Genomic DNA, 17,961 nt, shown 5'->3' with positions numbered 1-17,961 from the left:
AATGACATTTGAAAGATTTGTATACCAAACCTTTTAATTCTCATAATGCCGCTCTTAAGGCTCATTTGGTTGCTTAACTTCATGATCTTTGGTAGCAAGATGAAGCACATTGGCAGCAAAGATCTCGAGTGTAATGGTTATAAGAAGGAGATTGAAATATGTAATTTTTTCATCTATCAACTATCCGACAATGATAATGAAATCATATTGATCACCTTCAATTTGCTTCAAGTAGTTGGGTCGAGCAGGATTTTGAGATTCGTTTTCTTATTCAGAATTTTTTTCAAGATCTATATCGGGCCAAGCCTTTATGTGGTTGTGATCATATTCTCACCTTGATATCTTCTTTAGTCTCACCAGAGGTCAATCAGACTTTATTGACACCTTTGTTTGATGATGAGATAAAGACAACAATTTTTCAATTGGGCGCCAATAAAGCTTCAGATCCTGACTGATTTTCAGATTTATTTTATTAGCATAATTGGGCTGCAGTAGTCCATTTTTCTATTGTGTTATTCATAATTTTTATGAAAATAGGTATTTATTAAAGGAGATTAATCGGACTAACATCGTTCTTATTTCGAAGTGTTGTCTTATTTCGAAGTGTCGTAGTCCAATTGAAGTTCATCCGTTCTACCCAATCAATTTGTGCAATTTTATGTATAAGGTCATTTCCAAGACAGTGGTAAATATGTTAAAACCATGAATGCATTCTCTTATTCCTAATGATCAAAATACTTTTATTTCTAGTTGTACCATTCAGGATAATATTGTGCTTGCTTACGTGATTTTTTATTATTTAAAGACTACTAATAGATACTATGCCTCTTAAATCGAATATGTACACTTGATTGAGATTTTTTTATATATGGTACTCTTAGAAATGGAGTTTTTCCAGAATAGATGCATTTGATTATATAGTATTTTATGACGGTAAGCTTTATTTTCAACAATAGAATCTCGATAGTGAAACTAAAATAATATGATATGAAATTTAAAAATGTGTATCACAGAACAAATAAACTCAGTTATTACTTTTTTTATGAGAGTATTCCTAGGCCAATTTCCTTTGCTTCATATTTGAACCAATGGTTAACCTCTCTTTCAAATTATCTAAAGTGTAATGTAATGTTACAGTGCCTTTAAAAGGGGAAAAATTGGATGAGGATGGATCATACGGAGCACTTTATGCATGCTGGTGCTATTGTTATAAGAGAGGCACTGAGTTAAATGAAAAATATGGATTTATAGAATGTTCAGTTAGAGTCGAATGCTTTTAGTATTGTCCAGTTCTTTATTTCTCTTTTTTGTATTAATATTTATTTAAAAAATGAATGTTCAATCAAATTAGGCACTTTTTTTTTTTATCTTTGAATCATAAATTAATCTTTTCCATTTTTATATATAATATAAATATATTTTTAATATTTAAAATCAATTGTCTTAAAATGATTTTTTTTTTTCTGTTTTGGACAATGATATTACTAAGTTTATGCATTGTTTAGTGAAAAAATTAAACATATTTTATAGAATTATTTTTTCAAAAATCTTAAATTACAAATTAATCATTAATTGTAAACAATTTTCAAAAATTATAAATACATATTAATCATCGAAAATATATTACTTTGTTTTTTTATAAATTTGTGAATACAAAAAATATTGATAAAATTAAAAAAAAAAAGTCTCGTTCAAAGTGTAAAAATATTTTAATAAAAATACATAAAAAAGAATTAAATATGGTAGCAAAAAACATAAATTTGTCATTTATGAATAAAAACCTTGGAAAGTATTATTATAAAGAGACTAATTTATTTTCTTTAACAAAAATAAAAAAAAAAAATTGCCGTCCTAAAATACATGTCAAAGGTCAAACTATATATACATATACATATAGAGAACATCTCACAGAAGGAAACGTGTTCCAATTCCCTCGTGTCTGTGTTACAGCGCGAAATAGACACAAGACATTTGCTGACTTCTCGGATCTCCCTTTTGATTCAATTTTTGGCGAGCGCCATTAGCCAAACCTTTAGCTTCTGTAGATATCTACAAAGCTTTTTAGCAGAGAGTTTAATTGAATTGTAGGGAGAGTGAGTCATGGGCAACAGAAACTGGGCAGAAGCTGAAACAGAGTCTTCTTTAAGTGAAGCCTTGTTGTTTGCTATCATGTGTATAATTGGACTGCCCGTTGATGTGCATGTCAGGGATGGCTCTGTCTATTCTGGAATTTTCTACACTGCCTCTGTTGACAAGGACTTCGGTGAGTTTTTTTTTTTTTTTCTTTTAATTGTTTTCGTTTGTGAATCTCCTTAACTGAACTTGGTTGTGTTCTTTTTATCAAAATTGGATAGGGTTATGGTTTTTATAAGGAATTGTATCTGGGTTTCTAATGTTATTGACAAACTATGATGTTGGTACTTTTTAATGTGGATGTGATCGGATTGAATTCTGATCTGGGTGTACGCCTATTACTTGTGATGTTCTATTTTCCTCGTGTCATCACGATAAAAAAAAAATGGCCTGAAATGTGAAAATTTGAATAGTGGCGGAATCCGAAATGGCATAACTTTTATGGAGTTTGTTATTTTATGTAGGTATTATTTTAAAGGAAGCAAAATTGATTAGGAATGGGAAATGTGATGGAAATGTGGGCAATGGGAGTGTGATAGAAACGCTTGTAATCCTTTCAGGTGATCTCATTCAAGTTGTAGCCAAGGTAAGCCACTTGTAGATCCTTGTTACTAATGTGGATGCGATATGGAATAATTTATATAATGTGCAGCTGTTTCTACAGGGTGATCTATTCCCAGCTGATGGTGCAGTGGGCAATGTAGCTAGTGATAATGCAGAAAGAGCCATGTTCAATGTTCCTTCTGAGATTATAGTGAGCGAGGCAAAGGAAGCTAACAATTTGGCCATGGATAAAAATAAAATAAACGAGAACAGGTATCGTTCCATGTTTATTGCCATTAATAACAATGCCCTTCCTCCTTTCCAAGTTATCCCGTGTATTAGGGAGTTTCTCTCCTTACATGCCCTGCTTGTGGGAAAATTTGCATTATAATAAATTGAATACATATGAAGATAATTTGATATGAAAATATGGAATAAATTAGTGTATATTGTGTCTGTAGGTTCGACTAAATCATGATTTATGATCATCCACTTCTGAGATTTCATGATTGCACAATCCATCCCTTGTAGATAGCTTTGAATACCTCTCACCTATGTCTGTCTTATTGAAGCCAGTGTTGATATTACTTTTAAACTCTTGCATTTCAATGGTTTGCTTATTCATATAGAAATTTAGATATTTGATTATGAGATGTCCGGTTTCTAGCTTATTTTTCGTTTGAGTGTCTAAATTGAACTATGTACTCAATTTACTTATTGAAGTAGGATTTCAACCAAAAAGGGGAGTAGTTCTGCTAAGGCTTTCATGCCAAAAAAAGCTGGAAACGAGTATGAAGGAAGGAAAATTTTACCAGATCATGCAGCAACAGCCACAGAAGTTGAACCTGGGAAGAGAGGAAGGATAAATATTTCAGAAGTAAGCTTATATTATCCACGACATATAGGCTGTGTGTAGGCTCAAATAATAGTTTTTAGTAAAAATAAGATGTCATGAGCCTCTGGGTTGCGAAAGACCTTCTGGGTCATTACTAGCTAAATGGGCTACTTGCTCTATTGAGTGCCAAGATTGACTTTTAAGATTCTTGGGCTTGTCTCTAAGATTTCTATATAGATATACCACAGATTAAATGAGCCAACTTGAAAATCTAATTCTTGAAGTGTGGCACATTTTTTAAGGGGTGTGGGTTGGTTGTGTGTGTGTGTGAGTGAGTGAGAGAGAGAGAGAGAGAGAGAGAGAGAGAGTTCATCTCTGTTAATTGTTTTTTTTTTTCTTTTGATTTTATTTTTCTTATTGCAGAGTGGAGAAGATTTCAATTCCACAGTAAATGGAAGGTAAAATTTAATTATATTTAACCAATTTTGGTGTTTTACTTGATGGTTGTTTTGGTGCCACATTAAACTTTGATTCTTACCGCTGTCCCTTAGTGCTGGCGTTACAAAGCATTCATATTCTGTAATGAATTTTTGCATGCTTTTTGTATTACTTATATCGATATATAATTTTTTGACAAAACATATAGACACAGTGGTATTTTTATTCAGCAACAGACTTGGTTTTAATTAATCACCTTTAAATGGTTTTCTCATTTGAATTCTTTCTAATTTCAGATTCTTGAAAATGATTTTTCTGGCAGACAGATTGGAGATAATGGGTCACAAGCAGAGCAGGATCATAACAAACAGAAGTCTGAACTTCAAAGGGAGAGAAGTGTATGTCATGACAGGCATAAGTTATTTTCTTGCACTAGAATCCAGGATTACTAGAATTTGGAAGCGATTAATGTAAATATTTACATGTATTGTTGTTTTATGCAGGATAATGAAGTTCAAAGCTCAAGTTCAATCTGTAAGTTCAATGCCCAGGAAGGGTAACCTGATTATGCTTGAATGCCTTGTTTTTCTTTGTCCCCTGAAGTCCTGCACTTTTTGATGTTGAGCCCTCAAACTGTAGTATGGGTGTTTTCAACACCTTAAACTATTTGAATCCTAATTTATGCCAGCATAGTGTGTACAAAGCATGTGATGGATGACCATTCATTCTTAATACTAAATAATCAATGTTAAAAAGGCTTTATTAATCAATGTTAAAAAGCTTTATTTTGCTTCTTGTTTTTCTTTTGTTAGCAATGAATTTGTTGAGCATTATCACCATGAGAGAGAAGAAAATATTGTTGTGCCTGATGTAAAAGCTGTAGTTGCATGAGCTTGATGATGACGATCAACTACCATTATGCTGTGGGCTTTTACAGCAAAGTATTTTCTAGTTGTTAAAACTTGCAGATTTGTTATTGGGTGCTTGCCCTATCTGTTCTATTATTATTTTTAACATTATACATCCCTGATTGCCAGTGGACCTGGAAAGTTTATGAGCATCAGCATGGTAGATTGCCTCTGTGGATTTTGTATTTATTAAATTTGGATCAGACTTAACTCACCTAAAAACTAGCTGAAGGGAAGGAGTACCTAAACGCTTTATAAACGCTACATTATCTCTGTTCTAAACCGATTAGAATTCAACACACCCCTCACGCGCGGAATTTTACTGGAGTATAAAATATTTAAGGTAGGCTCTGATACTATGTTAAATTTGAGTCAAGCCTAATCCACCCTAAGAGTTACCCAAAAGCTAGCTTAAGGAGAAATAGTGATTAAGGCCTTATAAGGGGTACATTACCCTATGGGATTCAATCAGTATTGCATTATTAAGTTCCTCACTTTCCAGTTTGGATATGCTGTTTGTTCATTCTGGTTATCCTGTATTAATTTCTTATTGCTCTACATGCAGCTGGTTTGTGCCTTTTAGAAGCCAAGGCTGTTGTGGAGCAAACGACGATGAAGTCGTTACCTAATGAGGGATCGTGTGATCCAAAACTTCCACTTGTTAAACCAGACAGTCAATGCTTTGGAAGTTCTGCTTCTTCAGGCAGCTCTTCTGTAACTGCTGTTTGTTCAAGTATTTCAACTGCTTCCAATGTGTTGGTTGATGTGGCTGCAGAATCACATTCTGGTTTATTAGCTCCTTCAGCTGATGTGGTTTCTCCACAAAGTTCAGAATCCAATAAAAGCTCTAAGGTAAGCGGCAATGTTCGATTCCTTTTATCTCATCTTACCTGAATGGTTGTTTATCTTATATACCATTCCTTAGATTTTGATGCCTTATCATTCAACAATAGCAACTATTTCACTAGGTGTTAGCAACCATCTGTCAGGCAATATTTTTAAAGAATTCTTTTGCATAATTATCAGATGATATTTTAGTTTCTTATTAACTTCACAATATCATAGTATATTTTGATAAAGACAACAATATTTTTCTTGTTGATTTGATATTATTTTGTTTCAGGAGTTCAAGCTCAATCCAGGGGCAAAAATCTTCTGTCCATCTTTTGTGACTCCAATATCAGCCACTATGGCAGCGCCAGCAGTTGCAAGCATGGTTTATATACCAAGCAACTCTCCTGTGGTACCTATTGCTGCAGCTCAGCCAGAAGTTGGAATCAGCCCTTTTGTACCACGGCCATCTGTGCCTGCTAAGTTTGCTCCATACACTAATTTGATGGCTGTAAATGGTGCCAGTGGTCATCAATTTTCACAGCCTGTATGTAGAAGTTAAATTGTTCATTGAATGTTGAGCATTTATTTCCTGAAATTAACCAGACTCTGCTTTTAAGACCCTTTTTTATCAGGTTACTTGTTCAAATGCCAGCTTTTACCTGTCTTTTCTCTTCTCTACCACTCAATTTGTATCATACTGCATACTGGGAAATCTCACCTCACCCCTCCTATCTCTTTTTTCCCCTATTGCCTCTGTGGAAGGCAGCTCTCTATTTTCTAAAATTTTATTAGGATTATCTCTAGAACATTGTAGTTATGCTGAATTAGCCAGATGTACACCATTAATCAAAAGAATACTATCATTATTAAATTTAAGAACTTGCTTTCTAGGAATTTGTCAAACCTGTTGATAAGTTTGTCTTCGGTTACCAGATTAGCCATCATTGCAAACAAAAGATAAGCATTTGAAATTTCATTAATTTAGGAAATTGCTTTTTTCTTCTGAGTTCTGACTGCATCACCTAGTTGCAAGACAGTTTTCTTTTCTTATGATGGTAGATAATAATGCCGTATATTATAACCTAGTGTCATGACAGGTGTTGAAGGGATAGGCTGAGTGCTAATATTCTATTGATGAAATAATTTCATGCTAGTGATCAATCTCATACCCTCCGTTTTGCATGATTCATTTTGCAAGAAAAGAATTCAAATGAATCATGCATGTTTTCATTTTCTTTGAAAATGAAAAATTTTGTAACTTAAAAAAGAAATGAATTATTCCATTCCAAACAAGAAAATTGATAAAAAAAGAATTAAATTGAATAGAATTCTATGAACTTTTTTATTTCAAGCAAGGGGTTAATGTTTCCTTTCTGGTTTCAGATTACGGGGAACAGAACACAGCCGCTTAGATATGCTGCCCAATATCATCCTGTTCAGGCCACACCAACATATGTGCCTCCAAATTCTCAAGCTGTAAGTGAAAGGAAGATTTCCTATGCTGTTCTTTCTGCAGATAATTCCCAATTTTTGTTATGATATCAGGACATATTAGCATTTCTTTTTTTGCTGCTAAACTGGTGTTGTGTTTGCTTTCTGTTTTCCTTAGGCTATGATTGGAAGACTTGGGCAGCTTGTCTATGTGCAGCCAGTTGCTCATGTAAGATAAAACATTAACAACAGAATATGATTAAAGCACCATGATGTTTGGCTGCTTAATTAATTTAGTTTAAGAATAGCATTATCCTTGGTGTTGTGGCTCATATTTAGCCCCTTTAGGGCCATCCCAGAAAGCAGTCTAGACCATGTTTTCATGAAGAGAAAATGTCAAAGTTTTCACTAAGTAGAAGAAACTTGTGCACATAATCTACTAAAATGTTGAATCGTGTTAGGATCTGGTTGACATTGGGAACCTTCTAAAATCATGGACATCCTCCAATTAATTAAATATGGAAATGTAATAACTGCATTATTGCTGTACCAATTATTGCCATGTGGTTAATCAGCTTCATCTCATAATGCAAATTATAATTTTGAAGAAATAGTTAAAACTATCCTGTCAGCTAATGAACTTGGTATGTGGTGCACTCTAATGTGCACGTGTTGAAGGAAAATCAGTTGCGAGATCATTTTTTTGATTTCCCATATGAGTTCCTGTCTTTTATTTTTATTTCTAGAAGCATTTCTAATGTCTTCAAGGTGTTTTTCACTTTTATTATGGTACTGTACTGCTGTTTCTTATCCCAGGGTTCTATTTCTACCGAATTCTCTTATTGTTTATTTGTCTTTTGTTTCATATGGAAGGATTTAGTTCAGAGTACAGCAACTATGTCGTCTGTATCTGCATGTCCTCTGTTGACATCACATCAGGTCCAATATCCTAAGCACCAAGGTACAAATTTAATGTTTTCTATTTAAACATTTTATGTGTTGTAGGAGATTATGCCATTATGGGTTTCCATAGACCAACTGTGGAATTGGAAAAGTCACTCTATCAACAAGGGAGAGTCTTTTTTTTTTTTTTTTTTTTTGAAAACAAAGGGAGAATTATTTAGATTCTCTCTCTTTCAAATTTTCTCTCTACAAGTCAGGACTCAAGTTAAATGTACATATCCTTGTTTGTTTAACTAGCAAAAACCCATTCAAGAATGAGGAAAATGATTTGAACTTTCATTAGTGACCATCAAAATTGGCTCAATGCCTGAACCTACAAATTACCAAAACCCATCTTAGAAAAGACTAAAAAAAAGCAAAAACATAAACTTGAAAAATCAAAAGCCATTTAAGATAAATAAATAAAATACCTTTATGCTTCAAAAATCAAGAACTAGCAGCTAGCAGCTTTAGTGATTTTGTTGCGACCAATTAGAGAGAAGCAGATAGTCAAAGTGTAATACTGGTAAGAAGTTAAGAAGGGGGGAAATGGTAATACTGTGGAGATTCAGAGATGACAATGACATGCCAACAGCATCTGGGTGGGGGTCAGGGAGACTAATAGATTCTTGTGGATATTATTATAAACTAGAGAAAGATTCATCTAAAAGTTAGGCTGAAATTACTACTAATAGATTTGTTCTGGTTTTATTTAGATTTTGCAAAAGATTTCCAGTGTCAGTTGAAAATGATGATTCCTTTTTCTGTTTCTGAATTTAGCAATGGTGTTTCTCAAGTTAGGCTAAGATTTACAAAACTAAAATGATTGGACAAAATGGCAAATATGCATAAAAAAATGTTTGGACTTTTTTTGTTCGTTTAACCATTAAAGGTAACCATCATAGTAAACTGATGGATATCGGAGCTCATGTTTATCAAATTTTCTTTCTTGTCTGCCAAGATTTTGAATTTCTGGTAATTCAAGCAACAATGGTATATAACCCATGCTTACATGGGTACAGACTCCTGTTGATTGCCCAGAACAACTTACTCTTATCTGCTGATGGAAATTAAGTTAAACGTGCCATTTAGGCTCTTTTTGTTTTACAGAAAATATTTTTCAAAAAAATATTTTTCATATTTTTTGACGTTTAAGACATTTAGAAAATTTATTCAACCGAAAATATTTTTCTGGTCCAAGCAAAAATTAAGTCATTTAAAGAAAATGATTCCTCTTTTCAAAAGAAGTTATTTTCCACGTTTTGAGTATTTTATTAAGATCTTTGTATATAAATTTATTAATATATTTTATTTTTTAAATTAAAATTAAACAATGAAAGATAAGTTAGTTATTTTTCGCAAACAAACGGAGTCTTAATTTATGAACTTGTTTTTTTATTATTTTCCTTTGTATTGATTCCTCGGATTGCAGGGACGGCAGCAGGCCAGGCCTTGCAACTTTGTGCACCCCCACCTTTTGGAGCTGGTGGGCAGCAACCGTTTGCAATGCCAAGCCACATTCCTCTTTTGCAACCTCCTATCCCTGCTAACCGGCCCGTTCCAGTTCCAGGATCTAATGCACTCTTCGGCGCCAAGTTTCCATGAATATATTCATTGCTATTGTGACTTCAAGATTACTTCTTCATGAATGATAAAAATTTTGGTCCATAGTTTTGAAAGAGCGTCCAATGGAGGTACTTCATTTTTTGTCCCTCTTATACGTGGGATTGCCAATATCAGAAGCGTAGTTCCTTTCTTTTTTGCCTTCTTGCTTGGCGGTGGGGAGTGGTGGAAGGTTGAAAAGGGAGATGTAGTTGAGAACATAGTCGAGGAGGGTTAAGATGTACAATATGTTGAAACAGACGGAAATCATTTGGAAAATTCTCTTCATCTTGCCATCACTATTTGCGTTGTTGCTGGCAAGATTGAATATAACCTAATTCACCTCTTTTTATCTTAGGGTGTGTGTTTCCACAAAAAAAAAAAAATCTTAGGGTGTGAAACTATCAAGCATCAACATATTGACCATTCTATCTGAAAATCCAAGAAACTCATTCATGCTTATTCTGTGACAATCTGTGATGTTTCTAAGAACCACTGGCCTATGGATACCTGTGTGGCTGTGACGAGATTCAGCTGGCAAGGGCTATGATATTTTCCATTTCCTCATTATACTTTGAAAGAAAGTCGGCTTTTCAAATAGTAGTTAGGCCATCACTAACAAGTAGGAAAATCAAACGCCATATGAGACTTGCCATGGAGTAAACCCGTTAGGGGCACCTGATCCGAATGCCCAGATGAATCGGCGAGACGGACATGGATGATAGATTCAGGAAGGGAAGGGAAGGGAAGCCTTAGTTGATTGCAGGTTGATAAGTCTCCTTGTATGTTGCACTAAATAGGGTCCTTACAGGCCATGAAGCCACCGTTTAAGGAACTAAGAGCCAAAAAAAGTCCTAAAGCAGCAGCAAATGCCAAATGCCATCCATAAGTTAATGATTGTCCGAGTTTCAAGGCTACAGGCCCCGGGTTGGGTAACCTGTCGTATCAACAAGTTCAAAACACCCACAATTGCATAAAATTTCCTGTTCAAATCGTCCTAAATGCCACACTCCATTTTATCTGGCAAAATAAAGGTAGAAAAAAGAATCACCAAATACCCCTTTCTCTTCAATGCTTTTCCTTTTTTTTTTCTTCTAAAGATTGGTAAATGCATCATTGGATCATAAAACCTGTGGCATTGGTAAATGCATCCACATTGGATCATAAAACCTGTGGCTAATGCTCCAGATAATATGAACAGAACAAAAGGGTTGCATAAATATTTAACAGGCTAACATCTGAACCGTCACATAACTTACAATTACTAGATGATAAACAAGCAGCCAGTGCACTTTTTTTGAATCTAACTGTGAACTGGAAAAGCATCGAAGCCTAAGAAGGCTCAAACAAGATTTTCTTTGGCCTTTACCTATTCTAAGCTAACAAGCTCTCTACGTAATTGTCCAATTACTGGAAATTCTTCTTGAAAATGTTAGGTAGTAAGCACCAGGCATAGTATCACTCCCCAAGGCAAGATCTGTTGCATCAGAAACTTCATGCTCATGCGCATTTCTTTGAATTATCAGTGTCTTCATCTCCAAGCTCGGTTTCCAAGCTTCCCAGTCTGGCATCATTAGTTTCATCTTGCATCGAAGTTGTCTGGTTCTCTGTCATGTTTTCCTGCAAAACCTTCTTAAACGCTGGGTGTCAATTTATAAGTCATTAATCTTATATATTAACTGATTTAACATTAATTGCAATCCAGATCAACTCTCATATGAGCTATTACCTGCAATAACTCGGTCATCTTGCCAGTTCTATAATTATCCAAAGTTCTTGACACAACTGCAGGGTGATTATGCAGAACAGGCTGCACAGATTGCAGGGGCTCAACTGAAAGCGGCTGATTTGTGTCATCAACATCATCCTCTGCAGCAAGGCTAGAAACTTTAGCAGAAAAATTAACAGCTGAACCATTATCACTCTTTGTTGACTGTGAAGGGACTTGAGTTCTCTTGATGACTTCTGTTAACAGTTTCCCGAAAGGCATACCAGGTAATTTCATTGATTGGGCTTCTGCCTCTTGCTGTGCCTGTGCTAAATTTTGATTAACACCAGGTTCCTTTTGTGTGCCTGAAGGCATTGACTGATACTTATCTTGAGACTGAAAGTGAAGCAGCTGGTTTTCAACTGCCTGCACTTGGTTTGTGGGTGTTGATCCATTCAATGGATGAGCAGCATCTAGCACCTGTTTTCCCTTAGAGGCCACTGCATCAGCAGGTTGGGTTGCAATTGAAGATGGTTCACTGGCATTCCCATTTGATAAATCAACAGGTTGGAGTACGACGGGCACCACATTGCCTCTTGAGATCACAGGAGTTTGACTAGCTATTGAAGGCACCTGTTTTCCTTTGGAGGTTACTGGTTGAGCTGTATGAACAGTTCCATTTCTCTCTCTAGACCGGGGAGTATGGACTTGAGCATAATTCTCCTGCGGAAGAGGAATCTCATTTCTTCTGATCATTTGGACGCCTGGGGCAACATCATTGTCTGTGGAAACAGGAACGAAACGTCCAGGCTTAAAAACGACACCTCTCAAAGTGGTTTCTGAGTTGCTAACCCTAACAGAGAGTAAATATCCAGCATCAAATGCTGCCTCAATGACACCATGAACTATCTGACCCACCATCGCATCACTTGCAAAATTAGCTCGATCTACTTGACAGGGCTGATTTCCATTGACCCCTACAAATCCAGGCGGAACATGAGAGCTTGACCCATGATTTGGATTTAAGTCCACTGAAGCATGAACATCCCTCCCATGACCAAGAATTGGTCTTGGATACTTACGTGGACGACCACGCTTGCGCTTCATGGGGATGATGGCTGATATATCAGGATGGTTCCCTTGGTTTGCTTCACTCATGTTCAGTATGTGTTAAATAAATTTTCCCTGCCTTCCACACAAGCTGTTGTATGGTTTTCCCTCCCTGCAATGAAAAAGGCTTTTAATTTGAGTTCATGGAAGTAAATGGTCCACTAGTGACATTACATCTCAAAGGTGTCCATGCTTATGCTTTCAATAATTAACTCCATAAAAATGAAGTCCACCCACCACATACAGAGTAAAGAGTCATGGCAGATGCAAAACACATTGATGGATGATGCCATGAAATACTTGATTAGACAAACACTTTTAAACAAATAATATACAGCTAAACCAACCTAATATCACAGTTTACAATCCAACATGGTGCATCTTTATGCTCAACAGTGCTCAGGAATTCTAAGAATGTTTATGTGTTCTATTAGCTTAACTCAACCAAGAAAACCCTCCAAACTTCTACTCTTGGATGTCAAATATGAACGCATGTGCCAAAATCCATTTGTCAAAAATTGGAATCAGAACTTAGAAGGTAGTAACTGGTGTTTGTGAGGCTTTGGGCATATCAAACTCATGAGAACCAGGAAAATCCTTGGAAGCGTGTCTTTACAAACATAGGCTGAACTAAGAATACAAGTTCAACGGAACCCCTGAACAGCATCCGATCCTACATCCATAGTTGTCAACTCATGATTTTGAAAATAATCTTAATCTTAATCATGCAGCACATAGGATATTTGCTCTAGAAAGCTAAAACTTACAACATTACAACATGTATAAGGCTACAAAACACAATGATTACATTTAACAAAGAAGATGAAACTACTACAACAAGTATACAGCAGGTGACCATATTCACACGTTCGTTTAAATAGCCACTGCATAGCACTGGTCCTTTCTGTGCACATTCCTTAAAGACGCTTTCTGGATACAGTCCCAACCTTCAAGCTTCAATTTTTGCACGTAACAGCAAATGGCAACTCCCAAATTGAGTAATAAGACTAGAGGACCCAAGAGCACTTGTCACCAATATGCATAAAAAAGAAAAACGAATAGAACCAGTACAAGAACTATACACATATTGATCGACAGATTAAAGGTTTAAAATGCTGCCAACAAAACATTAAGTACCATTTGTAGAAGGCCCTCAATTTTCTCATAGTAGACCATAGTAAGTGTATTGAAAAATGTGAAGAAAATAAGGAAAGTGTAGGCCATGTGCAAGTAATTCTAGCAAGTTACGAAGACAGGCAACAAAAAAATAATTTTGAAGGAGAAAGAAAAAAACCAACTATTAAGAAATTAACATGTGAAATACTTGTCAGTAAGAACTTGGGCCGAAAAAAATTACAAAAAATTTTCAAAAATAACTTCATAAGGATAAACCAAATAATATTTCCACACAAGCTCAACTTCTGCAAAATGTGACAATACCGCTTTGCAAACTGTAAGGCACCAAATTCAGTAATGAGCAATGTTATCAATGCCGCAGGAGACACTAAGGAGACAAGGTCCCTATCGCCTTAGGCAAAAAGCTAGGAGACGCCTTTTTGAAGTGAGGTGCTATACTTATATATGTACATATATGTGTATAAATACATATATATTTATGTATATGTATGTATAATGTATAGATACATATTTATACATACATGTATAGATATTGTATTAATTCCTTCTTAATTAGTTAATTAGTTAGCATAATTACAAGGATATATATTCATAATTAATTAGTTGAATTATAGACATAATATTAGAAAATACTTGAATATCGAAAGTCAACTATGTAGATTTATATTATTCATTTCCTAATTAGTTAAGATATATATGGTATACCCTACAATTATGCTAACTAATTAGGATTATATCCCTATTTAGTTAGCATAATTATAAAGAAATACATCTCTAATTTATTAGATATAGGATATAAATCCCTAATTAATTAGCATAATTATGGGACGTGTCCTCTAACTAGTCCCTAAAATTTAATTCTCAAATAAACTACTTCAAAAAGGAAATATGGATTAGGATTTAGTCTTCAAAAAGAAAGAAAGAAAAAAAAGGCATGCATATTATTTTCAAGAGGCAATACCTCGCCTCGAGCCAAGTGAGGAAAGGCGCTCGCCTCTTGCAAGAGGCCTCACCTCATCTAGGCTCGCCTCTTGCAAGAGGCCTCACCTCATCTAGGCGAGGCGAGGCTACTTTGACTTGCCTCATCCAAGCAAGGCTGCTTCACCAAGCAAGTCTTTAATAACACAGTTAATGAGTAATCCTGAGTCCCTTACATATCCACGATTGAGAAATTCCCATGGTAGCCACATTCAGGGGCAAGGATATCTTATTAGCAGTTATATGTTTCAGAAAGGGGAAAGAAGTCCTTAGCCCCAATAAAAAAACTCATTACATCTGATATGGAATTACATTACATATTAATCACAAGCAATAAGAACATTTTGGGAGTTGAATATGTAAATTCATACTAGATTCAGCCAGTTTAGCTCCTCAGTCAAAGTGCACAACCTATCCAAAGAAAGAAGAATAAAGTGTCAATGACATTTCCAAACATGATCAAAACTGCTTCTCAAAATAGACCAGAAAAAAATGATGTATCCATGAATGATGACATATTCTGATAGTCAGCAATCCCTTGCAGTTACTTCAAGGGTTCAAACTTCAATCAAAAAAATCAGGATAGGACCAAAGGTAATCACCATACCACTTCAAAGGTCATGAAAAACCAAGTACATATAATAAAGTGAGAAAACATGATTCAATATCACTGTCATAAGTGTTACTAATCTATAATTGAGATTATTTTCCAATTATTTGGTGAAGGATGTTTATAAGTTTTCGATGTTTTATCTTTGAAATGCTTGCAAACTTCAAATTCAACAGAACCACATAGTTTAAGCTTTTTGTCTAATATGAGACTTTTTTTTATTAGTTTATGAATAGGTTCAACAGGAAAACATGACAGCCCAACCAAGTTTAAACGTGCCAGCCAATTTGCCTTTTTAACTCCTACGCTAAAACATTGTCCAAACCCCCCAAAATATTTAACCAAGCTTCCAAAATTTTGGTTCAAGGAATCCCTGATATTAATCATCCCATACCATTCTGTAGTAGTCCATTTAACATAATCCCTGTTATGTGCATAGAGAAGTTATCTTCGCACAAAAACTCTTAAGGTATCTAATTTTATGGACTATGAAGCTGGAATGGCATCAAATACTTGTGATTGCTGATAAATACAAAAGGAAATTGCGTATTACTTAAAATTTTCTAAGTCTGCAATCCTCCATCCACAAATATCACTGGTCTTAGGAAACTTAGGGATTCTATCTAAAGTAATATGCTGATGCTTTACTTGCCAAAGCAGTTAAATCATAACTCAGTTTAAGATGATTCATGAAAGTCAGTTCAGAAAAACTTCATTAAACTCTGAAACTTCAGAAATATTTTCCACAATGCAAAAAATTGGACTTTTTTATCTAGCAAAGTTCCACAGTTAGCATACTTAAGCAATTACATGAGATTAAGACTGTCACAGCTAAGTGATCAAAAATGCACACACAAACAAATGTGCACGGCAGGAAAGGAGGAAACCACTAACTGTAATTTGAGACTATATCTAATTACCTTTCACCTAATTAAGCAAAAGAAAAAAAAACATACAAGCAGGCATTTGACGTCAATCAAGAATTTGAGCACTGAGCTTATGGGTGATAAAAAGCAGAAAGTCATTGCGTTTACAAAAAAAAAAAAACAAGTGAAACGACAGTTCAATGTATAGAAAACCATGCTGTCCCTTCAAATTAGTAAGTTTCCCCTTCTGTCACTGCCACATGAAGGAAAATGCCCAAAATAGCCTAACACTCACCAAGCAAGCAAAGGCAACAAAAGAAGATTATTTATTATATATTACCCCATTTATAAGGTGGAAAAGAATTTGAATAGAGAGCTACAGTACCAACAGAGAATCAAGGCTGAAATTCCATATAACAGATATTAATTTTCTCTAAATCCAAAACTCCAACAATAATGAAGGAGCAATTGAAATTGCATACTGTCCCAATCCTGTTATGAAGTTAGAGCTTTATTTTCGTTGGAACAAAGCATGAAGCACTATAAGAATGGGCAATAAAATCTAAAAAACTACAAGAAGTGAGCATCAATTACACAATAGTAGTGCAAAAACACAAGCAACTAAAACCAATATCAAATACTTAAATAATAAACACATAAGACCACCTATAATCTTGCAACAATGGAAACATAAACAACACCTGAAAGAACAAATACATGCAATCTCTTAGAAAGTTAAAAAAAGGACTCCATATTTCACATATTTATTCTCACAGAACCCTAAGCATATTTGGCTGCTGAGAAAACACAGGAAAAAGGTTTTCTTAAGAAAAAACAAACTTTCAATCGCTAATATTGAGTATTAGATCATTTTAGCTTCAATTAGAATTTATCTGAAAAAAAAGCAGGAAAAATTTTTCAAAAAGCAAGAAGAAGCCTAGGGATATTGAAGAATGCGTACCTGCTGGCTGCTGAATCAGTGTTCTGTGAGGAAATGGAAAAGAAGAGAAACCCAATAAATGAAATAAAATAAAATAAAATAAAATGGAAGCTGCTTTAGAAAACAATTTGAGGAAACCCTGGATTTGTTTTCTTTTGATGCCAAAAACGAAAAAAAATCTCACCCATTTCTTTACTGCTCTTGTCGCATAGACGGAGAGGATAAGGTCCACTGTGGGCCCCGTCCAATACTAAGTTCACTTGACTGTGACCTAGGTGTTGTGACAAAGCAATAGCAAACTGACTTGTGATGTGGTGTCGCACTTTTCTTTAGCAATAGATAGATGTCTGCTTTCGGAGCTGTTATGTAATTAGGAACAGTCACCCAGATGAAGTGAGTCTCATCATATTTGACAATTGGAAGAGGTGGTCTATATAATCATTATACGCTAAGAATCTTTAAAACGAGAAATTAAAAATTAGGGAAAATTACTTTTTAGTCCCTGAGGTATAGCGTAATTAACAGATTCGTCCCTTTATTTTTAGAACCCAACATTTTCGTCCCTGAGATTTAATTCTGTCAAAATTCAAGGTCCCTCCGTCAAAAATTTCTGTTAAGTCAATGATTTTCACTTGGTCAAAGGAAAGAGAATAAATATAATCCCAAAAATACCCTTATCAATAATAAAATGAAAAAAATACTATTTAGTCCCTATAGAATGGAAAAACTCGCTACTTAGTCCCTCAATTTTGAAAAATATATTAAAATGTCCCTAACATTTTAAAAAGTCTACTAGTTAGTTCTTCTATTAATTTTATCACTAAATATTTTACTATTTAGTCCCTATAGTTTAGAAAAAAAAATTAATTAGTCCCTCAAATTATTAAAAAATTTACTAATTAGTCACTCCATATCATGGAAATTTTAGATTTTTTTTTATAACACT

General features: G+C 34.7%; 2 protein-coding genes across 17 annotated transcripts; one reads left to right on the top strand and one right to left on the bottom strand.

Moving 5' to 3' along the window:
• The first annotated feature begins 1,921 nt into the window (after window positions 1-1,921).
• On the top strand, window positions 1,922-10,023 carry LOC110602412. Of its 5 annotated transcripts, none has more exons than XM_021739918.2 (13): window positions 1,922-2,263; window positions 2,598-2,719; window positions 2,798-2,949; window positions 3,400-3,553; window positions 3,935-3,969; window positions 4,272-4,347; window positions 4,453-4,483; window positions 5,423-5,709; window positions 5,981-6,235; window positions 7,075-7,167; window positions 7,301-7,351; window positions 7,996-8,083; window positions 9,497-10,023. In XM_021739918.2, the coding sequence occupies exons 1-13, from the start codon at window positions 2,101-2,103 to the stop codon at window positions 9,667-9,669; spliced, it is 1,680 nt and encodes a 559-aa protein (XP_021595610.1). In that variant the 5' UTR covers window positions 1,922-2,100; the 3' UTR covers window positions 9,670-10,023. The 5 variants fall into 5 exon arrangements, with proteins under 5 accessions (XP_021595610.1, XP_021595609.1, XP_021595608.1 ...); XM_021739917.2 differs by having other exon boundaries at window positions 2,786-2,949; window positions 3,403-3,553; XM_021739916.2 differs by having other exon boundaries at window positions 2,786-2,949.
• An 837-nt stretch (window positions 10,024-10,860) lies between these two features.
• LOC110602414 lies at window positions 10,861-17,212 on the bottom strand. 12 transcript variants are annotated; one of them, XM_043951552.1, is made up of 4 exons: window positions 17,037-17,212; window positions 11,659-15,010; window positions 11,396-11,535; window positions 10,861-11,298 (listed from the first exon to the last, which is right to left on the bottom strand). In XM_043951552.1, the coding sequence occupies exons 2-4, from the start codon at window positions 12,530-12,532 to the stop codon at window positions 11,167-11,169; spliced, it is 1,146 nt and encodes a 381-aa protein (XP_043807487.1). In that variant the 5' UTR covers window positions 12,533-15,010; window positions 17,037-17,212; the 3' UTR covers window positions 10,861-11,166. The 12 variants fall into 12 exon arrangements, with proteins under 12 accessions (XP_043807487.1, XP_043807488.1, XP_043807486.1 ...); XM_043951553.1 differs by having other exon boundaries at window positions 10,861-11,295; window positions 17,037-17,211; XM_043951551.1 differs by having other exon boundaries at window positions 11,396-12,351; window positions 12,457-15,010; window positions 17,037-17,211.
• Between the last annotated feature and the right edge of the window lie 749 nt (window positions 17,213-17,961).

The sequence above is a fragment of the Manihot esculenta genome, chromosome 15 (genome assembly GCF_001659605.2).
Source record: "Manihot esculenta cultivar AM560-2 chromosome 15, M.esculenta_v8, whole genome shotgun sequence".
NCBI classification, from domain to species: domain Eukaryota; kingdom Viridiplantae; phylum Streptophyta; class Magnoliopsida; order Malpighiales; family Euphorbiaceae; genus Manihot; species Manihot esculenta.
This window is presented reverse-complemented; position numbering and strand designations above follow the sequence as displayed.